The following is a 12,196-nucleotide window of genomic DNA, read 5'->3' as shown; positions in this document are numbered from 1 at the left end:
TTCTGAATGACAATTTTTAATAGTTTCTACATTTAAATTTATTTCTTTATATTTCTTAAACCATTCTTCATCAAATCTAAGAGGAAGTGGTAAATAAATAGAAACATAATCACCACCATCTTCAACCATATTACCATCATCTAATAATATACCATTCATAAAAGTTAACCTTACATTATCTTTTCCTTTATAAGCTTCAACTCCATCAGCATCAATACTAATTTTATCAAGATAAAATCCTGATTTTATTTTTTCATCTATATTAGATAAAATAACATTCTCCATTTTATATTATGATTATATTATAAAATAAAATCATTTTTTTGGCCATAGTAAATTCACGCTCCAGAAATTAGCTGATTCAGGATTATTATAAGTTAATTCTCCCTGTTTATTTTTTATCTTTGTAGCTCTAGAAAGATATTTATCTCTTCGCTCTTTATCTTTGTGAATAGTGTAGTCTGGATATTTTGGTGAACCAAAGTGAACTTTCTTTCCACCTGGAAGTGTTGCCATGTATTTGTTATTTTTTTGGGTTGAATAATCAAGTGATTCTGCACCAAGTTTTTTAGCATTTCTGGTTAATCTCTTAAACTCAGGACCAGTAACAACATATTTTTCTTTTGGAATATAATCTGGATCCTCATCATGTTTATAACCATCATCAACTATAAAATCTAAATCCTCTTTTGTAGGAGTAGTTTCTGTTGATCTTGGTTCCATTTTTATTAGTTGGTTATATTATTAAAAACCTCTAATAATAAATATATTTAGTAAAGTAGTAATCTTATAACAAAAAAATATGTTATAAGATTAAAAAGATCATTAATCACTATCACTTTCACTATCACTTTCACTATCACTTTCACTATCAGGAATACAACTAAAAATAGGTTCTTCTTCTTTTATTTTATCATTAAATAAACTAATCAATTTAAAAAGCTCTCTAAAACCTGGAAAGTCTATATCTATATTTAAATCATAAGATTCCTCATCAAACTCATAACTATCTCGATCTACATATAAATCTCTATAATTATCCAGTTGTTCTTCTAAACATTCTATGTTACTAATATCAATATATTTAAAATAAAAATCACTAATATTTTGAAGTTTCCCAACTTTTTGGGCCTCCAAAACATTTTTAAAGTGTTTAATAAGTTCTTTTGCTCTTGAAGAGTAAAAAACTTTTTTAAAAGAATCATCGTCTCCAAGAATTCTCATAAACTCCCCACACTTCTTATTAATCCCTCTTATGTAAAGCCATTCATTTTTAAAGTCTTTTGCGTATTCTGGGATTTTAGTGTGTTGAGTTTGTTTTTTCTCAATAACAGAACAGTGAGCAAGACTACCCATTTTACTATACTACTGAAACAACAATAGCTGAACTTTGGAACTTCACAGAAGGCACCCTTAGTGTAGCGTGATCGTTAGATTGTACCCCAGGTGAGATGGTAGTAGAAGTGAGTTTAACCTCAACATCTTCCAAGTTTTCATTCATTCCGTCAATATTTTGTTCCTCCTCGAATTTCTCATAAGTTTTTTCTTCTGCCTTTGCCTCTGCGATTTGCTGCCTAAGTTCAAGCTCTTCAGTAGCCATTTTTAATGCTTGTTTCTCTTTTAGAAATGATGCCTTAACCGCTAACGCTGCAGCTTTAGCTTTCGCTTCAATTAACTTTAACCTAGCAGATGTTACCGAGGAAAGGGAGTGCCTTGAGCGACGAGATGACTTAGATTTCACTGAGTGTGTATCACGTAAACCGCCACGTAGCTTATCTGCATCATCCAAAAAGCCAATAATCCTTTGCTTTAGCTGGAGCACATCCTTATCACGAGTGCCAAACCATTCAAGAGCTAATTTAATTTCATCATCATTATCTAAGGCCTTGAGATATGCGTCATGTGCTTCTTGCACTTTAACAAATAGCTGATCTAAATGAACAACTTCCGTACGCACTTGTTTTTCGTTCTCAAAATCCGTTAACAAAGGTGAGACTAAGTTCATCTGCTTAGTTAAATTAGCAAGTGCAGTTCTCCGATTTTCCTTCAACTTTTGAATCTCAAATTGCCTACCCCTTTCTGTAGGAATCCGTTTTCGCACGTCCATGTGAGTTTCTTGAGCCAATAAACCGGTCAGCGGCGATATCGCACGAGGTGACGAGTAGATTGTATCGAGATCCATATCGACTTCGCGCCAAGTGCAAAGCTTCTCTTCATCAGGGAACTCCGTTTTCCCTTGTAAATCTTCTTCCTTGTCTCCTTCCATGTGATTCGACACTAGGTCAAACTGTAACAGCCGTCAATTCGATGTCAATTCCACGTTTTATTCGATCCGATCAACTACGCTCAGCACACCGTTCGAATACAATACCGTACAAGAAATCCTTACAAACAAGCAAGTGTCTCTATCCGTAACCTTGAAAACTGCTGAAATATCCGTAATGCTTCCGTAATGTTCTATTCCTTCGATGTGAGTCTAGTTAAACGATCCTTATCCGAGAAATAAAGGCGAAAATAACAAGCGATAAAAGCACATGTATGCCGAGGTTTGACCTAGTGTCGAATGACAACACCTCGGCGCAGACTGGGCCTAGTGCACAGTGGGACACCTAGTCTTTACTCCTGGTTCAGCTGAATTTTCTACCCTATACTAAACTAAACTTCCCAAATCCCTCCCTATCCAAAAGTTGCAACCAACTCACACTGAGTGCTTTCACCACAAAAAAGAGTCTACAGAAAAAATCTTTTCGTTCGTTTGAGTAGAGCGAATAAGAGTATGACAAATTTTGATAGGCGTAATAAAAATGCATTTCTTGCTTCTTTGGACACTGTACACAAATTAACTAAATGTCTTTTAGTTAATTATTATTTATCAGCTACTTTATTTTCCTACCTACGTACACTTATGTAAATATCTTATATAGTGTGAAATAAAGAATTGAATTGAATTGAATTGAATACCCTATTTACGAATGGACTAACACCAACTCGTGGGTGAAAAAGCAAACACCAAGTCGAACCAAGCCGAAAAGGAACTTTAAGTTTGAGTATTTGTGACCCTCCACAGGATTTTAGTGCAAGGTGAAAGCACGCGCACGACACGCTTTCACTTTAAAACAAAAGGATTTATTTTAACACGCTTTAGCACGCTTGCAATCTTGACTTCAGCATTCACAAAGATATCAGACAAATGTTACGTACAGATGTTATTAACTATATAAAGATGAAAATTTGTTATAACACATGTTTTATTAATATCGGAGTTGCGATAGCAACGCAATGACGCCATTTCGTTTTTAACTTGCCTTTGTATTTCTTAGTAGCAGGAGCTTTTTCAGAAATCATAGCAGTCCAGTTTTTAATTCTTCGTGACCGCTGAATAAAAGCGCCGAAGACTTATTTGTACAGGGTTAGCCTCGAGCCAGTTGGGGAGCAAGGGTGGCGCTCTGGTGAGAGCACTCGCCTCCCACCAACAATGTGGTCTGGGTTCAAATCCCGGCGTCGTCTTCAAATGTGGGTTGAGTTTGTTGTTGGTTCTCTCCCTTGCTCCGCGAGGTTTGTTTTCCGGATACTCCGGTTTTCCCCTCTCCTTAAAAACCAACACTTCCAAATTCCAGTTCAATCTGGAACGCACGGACACGTTTAAACGAGTTCATAAGAACTGCTAAGTGCTTCGTGGGTCTTCTTGTGACTGGAATTTGCGAATATACTTACCTTAGGTCAAGGCTAGCACTGTCTAAACGAGTCTTCAGTGCTTCTATTTAACGGCCGCGACGAATTCGAAACTAGACTATTTAGGCAGTGAAGGAAGGTACAAGCTCCCTCAGGCGATATCTGAGAAAAAGTCCTGTTACTGAGAAATACAAAGGTAAGTAAAATACGTAATGGCCTCATTACGGTAACTCCGGAAATGTCGATAAAACATACATCATAACAAATTTTCATCTTCATACAATACAGCTCTGGTAAATCTTTTTCCGATACCTTTGTTAATGTCGAAAAAAAACAGTCGAGCCACCTTAAAGAGACAAGAAAAGCAAATTTCAGACTGACATATACAAATTACATCCGCTACTGCAGATTAAGACGATTATCACAAATTATTTACAAAAGCTTCCACTGTTCTCAGTTAAACTTAAGGCAATTAAAAACTACATTAAAACTTGTGTAGGAAGAAAAAGATGGCTTTTCGGGTATAGGGTATCTGAAAAAACTCTTTATGTTGCCTGTATATTGACTATTTTCCAATTCCCCATAATACACTCTGTCTGCCCCCCAAATTTTGCATAACTTATTGTCTTAAAATGCTCTTGGGAAAATGCAATACTCCCAGGAGCATTTAAAAACAATGGTTTATGTAAAATTTGGGGGGCAAACAGAGTGTATTATGGGGAATTGGAAAATAGAGAATAGATATCAATACATACATAAATATGATCATACAGATCGGGCTCGAAAGTTTTGAATTTTTCATTCACACCTGGTATGGACTGAGGTTAGCCTCGAGCCAGTTAGGGAGCAAGGTTGGGGCGGTGGTGGGAGCACTCGCCTCCCACCAACAATGTGGTCTGGGTCAGGAGCCCATCAAATTTGATGGGCTCCTGTCTGAGATCAAATCCCGGCGTTGACTTCAAATGTGGGTTGAGATTGTTGTTGGTTCTCTCCCTTGCTCCGCGAGGTTTCTTTCCGGATACTCCGGTTTTCCCCTCTCCTCAAAAACCAACACTTCCAAATTCTAATTCTATCTAGAACGCACAGACACGCTTAAACGAGTTTATAAGAACTCCTAAGTGCTTCGTGGGTAAACAAATTACAATTTACAATTTACAACTTGCAATTTTAAGGAAAAATATTTATAAATACCGGCGAGAAGAAGGTGCCTGAATTGGAGTTTTAAACAATAGACACAGTTGTACACAGGTCTTCTTCTGACTGGAATTTGCGAATATATTTACCTCATGTCAAGGCTAGCACTGTTTAAACGAGTTCTCAGTGCTTCCATTCAGTGGCGGCCGCGACGAATTCGAAACTGGACTATTTAGACAGTGAAGGAAGGTACAAGCTCCCTCAGGCGATTTCTGAGAAAAAGATGGCTTTTCGCCACGCCATAGGGTATCTGAAATAACTCTCCATGTTGCCTGTATATAGATATCAATACATACATAAATATGATCAAACACATCGGGCTCGAAAGTTTTGAATATTTCATTCACACCTGGTATGGACTGAGCTTAATTAACCATCAGTTTGCACGGAAAGGAAAAAAAATACTATAATTCTCACAAAAACAAAAACGTTTACTCCATGTTTGTTTAAATTCTAGGAAACTACTTAGCAGATCTAGAGTTGATTACAAAAGTTATTTTAGAAAATAAAGTAAGGAAAAAGAAATACTGTCACTTGGTCTGAAACAAAAATGTTTTAATTTACAAATTTAGTCTACCAGTTCTGTGGACGTTGGCTTGATAAACCTCGGAATTGTTTCAAGAGAGCATCTGATATATACTGGGTTGACTCTTATCAACGTTTGGTTCTCGTACCCTCCTTAAACACCAGTGCTTCCGAACTATGATTCGAGACAAACCGCCAGGGATTTGCCGGCCCAAAAACTGCCGCCTGCAATACCTGACACAATCCGCTATCAAAGGCAGTTCTGCCAACTAATATTAAGATCTCGGTCCTTCAAAAATGATCTAACGTACTGAAGTGGAAGGCTCTACTTGGTTACTTTTCTTAAAAACCACCTGACCGATAAGTCTTCTAAACTCTTTCTTTATGTCTCTTTTGAAAAAAGCATAAGACAGTGGGTTAATGGCCGAGTTTAAGACCAAGACAGGAATTTTGTATTGTTCATCTTTACATGATGCATTTGTGTCTGATAGTACTACTAGACTACAACGTAAATATATTCCGTAGCACACAACAAACACTCCTATCACAATACCCATCATTATTACTGCAGACTTCTCGTGATGGGTTTTAAAAGATATCCGATGGTTAAAACGTAATTGTTTTGCTAGGGTGCGTGCTGACCGATCATGTTTCCATACATGAAGTAACATTGACACAAAACAGAGTATCTGCAGAATACAAGGAATGATTTCCATGGAAATCATTAAAACCGCAACTGCAACGATACTGGTCAGAGGGGTCTCACAGCAAAGTCGAAGTGCGGTTTTGAGCGCAACCATCGTAAATGACGCTATCCAACAGGAAGTTATCACTTGAATAACACGAGATCGAGTCATAAAAGTTATGTATTTAAAAGGCTTTATGATGGCGATGTAACGGTCGAGCACCAGAGAACACAAGTTTAAAACAGACAAGTAGCTAAACAGCCACCTTATGACATCGATCCATGAAGGAAAAACCTTAGGCCAGTAGCAGGTGTTTGTAATGTCGCAAGCTAACAGAGAAGGAATAACGCCCAAACCAACACACAAATCTGCTACTGCAAGTGAAACAATAAACGCGTTGGTTTTGGTGCGGAGATTTCCTCTGCTGCAGACGAGGTAGATTGTTATTCCATTCCCAGCGATGGCAAGAAACGAAAGAACCCAGCCAAGAATCCAAAACCAGGTCTCCATCCGCAAAAACAGTTAAGGTAAGTTCTTATTAACTACAAATGGAAAGAAAAATATCCTCTTCGCAAAAACATCAGGGGGTTCTCAGTTATTCAAGATGTACGTTACTAGGCTAAATTTCTTTTTATTGTCCTACTTTGTCATAAATTTAGTAATTTCTTATTCGATGTTTTTCCCAGTAGGTAATTAACCGAGCTGTCGCAACACAGTTGGTAGGACAATGAGGATTGTCGCGTGTTAAAGGAGCAAACTTAACCGTGTAATTAAAAGGATGGGCGCTTTCTATTCAACTAAAACTCTGGTTTGAAATGTTGGAAGTTCCACGTGTCTAACGGAACTCCACATTCCGGTTATACCGACCCGACCCAAGCCATCACGCGTTTGGTCATTGATCGTACAAAAGAGTGGTACTGGGGACAACAATTTTGTCAATTAAAATGGCACATTTCGGTCCGACCGACCGAAATGAGCGGACCGGTCAAAGTGGACCACCTTCAAACTAGACCCAAATATTGCGGTCGGATCGAACAGAAATGGTCCGTTCCATTTGATTTCTAACCGAAATTTACGGAACTTTCAAAGGGAGTGAATGGAAAGCGCCCGATGTGACCTGTCAGTCACGTGAGCAAGAGTTGGTTCTGTTATTAAACTCATAAGGTGTTCTTTCAAAAGTCAGAACAGTTACTCATAGACCAGATCAGTCCCTTTGAAAATAAAGTTCTGTAACAGGTTTTTTTCCGAGATTTTTTCTTAATTTCGCCACTGCCGAACTCAACATTAATGAATTAATTTCTTCTCTTTTGATCTGGCTGGATAGTCCTAATTTGAGTGGAATTCTTCTTACAACTAATAAAACCAGTCTAGTCGGTTACTTCTAACAAATGGAACCGCGACCTTAGCTGATTAAAAAAAAATGCATCTTCAATTCATTTTAAATTGCAGCAGAAATTACGACAAAAGTGCAAATTAATTACCACACTACGAATTGCGACGGTTATTCCAAGTTACGTCGACCGAACAAGGTTTTGTATTCGGCTTTTCTTAACATCTCGATGCAAGTGAATTTTATAGTTACTGAAACAAGCTCTGACTACCTCTCACCTCCTACCTCTGACAAATCTTGATCAATGAAATGACAGTATATTCGTACTTCAGCAGCACAAAAGACCGTCTCTTATCATTTACAGCGAGTTACTAAGCTGTTCGCCAGGGTAAGTTTCTGGTGTTGTCGTTAACCAATCAGAAGCGAGAAAATAAAATTACATATCAATTAAACAAGACATATATGAGCCTGCAGCATGTAATCTGCCTAGTAGTCTGTTTCGCTTGAAAAGCTGAAGAAGAAATGGCTTTCGATGTCATGAAAAATGAAAATACTTTGTCTGCTTTGTACGTTACCTGTATGCGAATCATGCATTCCGTGCTTAGCTCTTTCACTTTTCAGCCAAAGGTGTAGTCGACGTCGCAGATTATGCTCACCTGAAACAAAACGGAAACGCTTGCTACGCAGGCTACTCACCTGACGCGAATGGCCAAACTCTTTGTGTGTTTAATAATAAAGAGTTTATAAAATATTTCATGCAAACGATTAAATGGGCTTAAAAAAAAGGCTCCAGCTACTAAACAGAGCACGCAAAGGTTATTATTTGATTAATGCAAGGAAAAAGAATATACTGATCACGATGTGAAAAAGAGATGTTACAAGGAGAAATTTCGTCTCGGCCCCGGACCGTTGTAAACCTTGAGCTTGATTCTCGCAGTCTCGTTTTTACTCGTTATTGCAAGTCAATTTACATTTATTCAAGACCTTTTTCGTGCAAAAGTCAATTATGTTGGTGGAAGCCTTTAATTGGCGCTCTGGCTTTAAAACCACAATGTCGATAAGTTTTCAAGACAGTTGTAATCAACTGTGCAAAAAAACACCCTCTTCACAGAAATTTTTGTCTAATCTTTCTTAGTTATTTATAAAACCTTGTTGTTTTATAATCCTTTTAATATACATGGCGCAAGACGACTGGCGTGTCGAGTCGATATGATGTTTTACAACTGTTCTCACTATGGCTTACCAATCAACTAACAATATCGTTTAGTTAAATGTCCTCTTTTGCATTTTTTATTTCGTATCGCTAAATTGCATTCGGCATGCAACGTTTTATAACATCGTTCCAGCTACGAGAACTCGTCTTTCCATTTGCGGTTGACTGAGTTCCTGACCAACCAACCATCATTGCATTTATTTCTTTATCACGATTTCTACAGAATTTTAACGAAAATTAGCCTTACGTTCGTGTAACCGGGGAGAAAAACGTGATAAATTTGATAGCTACCTTCCTTTCTCCATAATAAGTCATTTTACACTTTAGACGATTTTTATCATTTCAGTCACACCTGCAGGACTGAGCTGAGTTAATCTTTCAGTTCGGTTCAGTAAATTCAAGAAATTGTAGGGGTGTGTTCGAGCAACTTGCTCGCTATACGATGAGGTAACAGGAATCTGATTTACATCTTGCCTTTATTCTTTTTCGACTTCTGCTAACAATCTTGATCTTCTTACTGTTCTAACTCTTCCACTTTTTCACAAACTTTCTTCTACCAACTTCTACTTCTTAGTTCAAACATAATGACGGTTTTTATAGCCAAAGCTGGACATGTTTGGGTTAACTGACCGTGGGAATAAAATTACGGTGAACTCGGTGTGGGTAATGTTTTGGTATGACAGAACCTACATGGTTGGGATCGGCAAGAGGGTACAAACCACTGAAAAACTAAAACTCTGGTTAACAAACCCAAACACAGGAACTTCAACGAGACTAGTTAGCCAAAGTCAGCTCTAACATCACAAACACGACGACAAGCTTATATGAATATCCCAAAATGCAATAAGTAAATTCACGAGCTAAGCATAATTTCATAAGTACAAGAAAAATCAAAGGATCAAAACAGGAAAACACCGACGCGGACAAAAATCTAGACTAACCTTGACCCACTTGATGAAACAAAACTAAACTTAAAAGATGAGAAAAATCCGTCTTAAAAATAACTTTCTAAATACTTCACAACAGAATCTAACGCCGTTAACAGAGTTGACTACAAAGACTATTGCACGAGCAGCCTAATTTGTCATCTTAAGTGCGGCGGAAATTGGCGCCAGGCCTTTGAAGTCACCGAACCTCGAACCTCTGAACTTGTCAATCGTGTTTTCTCTCGTCAAACTGGTATTCGGATTGCGAGTATCCGTTTCAGATTGATAAACCGATGGTCAAAACCGATGAGCCTGCTGTCTAAAGCGCACGGCTATGAAGGCTGGGTTCGAAACTGTATCCAAGCAACAAGCAGCACATGTTGCTATCTTTGTTACTCGATTGATGCAAAGTCTTGCTAGAGTTCGCCAAAATCGAGCAAGTGAAGCAAAGCGGGCTTTGCTAACAGGGTGTGAACACAATTATACTCTATGTCATGATGTAAAACTAAAAAGTTCTATCCGATAATTAAGAACTTGCGTCTCACACCACCTGTGAACCTTGATCCTAAGTCCTAATTCCCTTGTATTTTGTATTCTTTGAGGGTCCAAAGGTTCTTGTTTTCTCTCCTAATGCGCCATTTTTCCAAATTTCAATTCGCTTTGAGTCCAAGAGTCAAAGATTGATCAGTCGTAGCTCAAGCATTTCACACACCTTCATACACCGTATTTCAGAGGAGTTATTATAACTCCAAAAATGGAGTAAAAATTTTAGGTACAGGATAACCCCTTTTGGGGGTTATTTTAACTCCTAATTTAACTCATTTTTACTCCTGAAAAAGAGTTCTTTTTACTCCCAGTCTGGAGTTAAAATAACTCCGAAATGGGGTTACTTTGACTCCTTACATGGGTTGTTTTTACTCTTTTTGGAGTTAATTTAACTCTGAAAGTGGAGTAAAAATTTTAGGTACAGGATAACTCCTTTTTTGGGATTATTTTAACTCCTCAATATCTGGGGTCACTTTTACTCCTGAAAAAGAGTTCTTTAAACTCCTTTTTGGAGTAAAAAATAACTCCACTGTAAGGAGTTGAATAAGCCCCACTAGAGGAGTTATTATAACTCCTTGAAAATTACTACATCCTACAAGAAAGAGTTACGCATGTTAAGTCGGGTCGGCTTATAGTTAACTTTGTTATTTTCTTTTAAACACAGCGCCGACAAGTCTTTTCAACTCCTTCTTTCAGGCTCTTTTGAAAAAGGCATAGGCCAGCGGGTTAATGGCCGAGTTTAAAACCACGGCTGGGATTTTGTAGATTTTATCACTGCATTGCGATGACGTTATCGTAGTCTGGAATAGTAGTAGAAAACTACAACGCAGATACATCCCATAGCAAACAACAAACACCCCTATCACAAGACCCATCATTATTACTGCAGACTTCTCGTGATGAGTTTTAAAACACACCTGATGGTTAAAGCGTATCTGTTTTGCTACGATGCGCGCTGACCGATTATGCTTGCGTACCTGAAATATCATTGATATAAAGCAGAGTATTGATACAACACTTGTAAGGAACTCGAAGAAACTTATACTAAGCCAAATGTAAGGGACGAACAGGAGGGCATTTTGTCTGCGCATGCGTCAATATGATCTGTTGAAGTGCCTCAGAGGCATTTTCTGTGAATTGTTTACGTTCACTACCAGCATCTGCAGGCTGTTTTCTGGAGCTGAATGACGTACATTGGGTGCTACGTTCCACAAACGTGTTCTTTAAGGTATCGAGGCATTTCTACGATGAAAGTGCGTTTATTGTAGCCTCGCTGTCCCCTTCGAGAGGACAGTCTTTCCTTTGGTAAAACAGTACATCGAAGACAAGAAGGAAGCGGAATGTTGTTACGACCTTACGTTTCGCACACATTTTTTTCCGTGAAAAAATTATCCTATAGATATTTAATTCTTCTTAACAGTATCTCTAAAATCGAAATTAATCGTTTCAGGAACATACTGGTTAATTAAGTGTCCATTTTGCTGTGAAACTGCATTTTCATCCTTTCTCTGGCTTGTTTATCTCGAAACTTTGCCTTTCTCCCCACGTCAAGTTAATGATAAATGAAACTAAGAATACTTCCGCGAACGAATGGTGCTTTAATGAAGGCTTTGAAAAATTGCCTTCTTCAGAAATTTTACCTTTCTTCGCCGTTACGTCTTCGTTGAGAAATAAAATACACGCACTTCAACTAAAAATTTAACTCAATATAATGATGGCAGTAAGATTGTGTTTTGAAAATAAGAAAATTCTATCGCTTAGTTATACAAGAGAAGAAAATTACAGCAGTCGGTTTGAATTCTGATTTTTTCCACCTTATTTTGATGGCACACTGCCCGTTTACATTTCATTATGCAAATGAATACTGATAACATTTAAGCATTTTAAAGAAAATCTAACCTAACTCCCCAACCCCAAAATAGCATTAAATGAAACGTTATCAATACACCTTTAAAAAAATCCCGGCTTCTGTTGCAAAAAAATTGCATTTATTCCTAAATGATGCCATTTTGTGGATGCTAACTTTCTCGATATGCTAATTTGTGAAACCAGGAGACCAGCTTCTCCTCTATATTGAACCAAATTCGTATTTAATGCATCAGTT

The 12,196-nt window shown here is 37.7% G+C and overlaps 1 protein-coding gene across 1 annotated transcript; it reads right to left on the bottom strand.

The window, feature by feature from the left end:
- Nucleotides 1–5,693: 5,693 nt before the first annotated feature.
- On the bottom strand, nt 5,694–6,587 carry LOC140922414 (histamine H2 receptor-like). Its single transcript, XM_073372399.1, has one exon. The coding sequence runs from the start codon at nt 6,585–6,587 to the stop codon at nt 5,694–5,696; it is 894 nt and encodes a 297-aa protein (XP_073228500.1).
- Between the last annotated feature and the right edge of the window lie 5,609 nt (nt 6,588–12,196).

This window comes from Porites lutea, chromosome 13, assembly GCF_958299795.1.
Source record: "Porites lutea chromosome 13, jaPorLute2.1, whole genome shotgun sequence".
Lineage (NCBI taxonomy): Eukaryota > Metazoa > Cnidaria > Anthozoa > Scleractinia > Poritidae > Porites > Porites lutea.
Note: the sequence above shows the minus strand (reverse complement) of the source record. Positions and strands in the feature narration are given on the sequence as shown.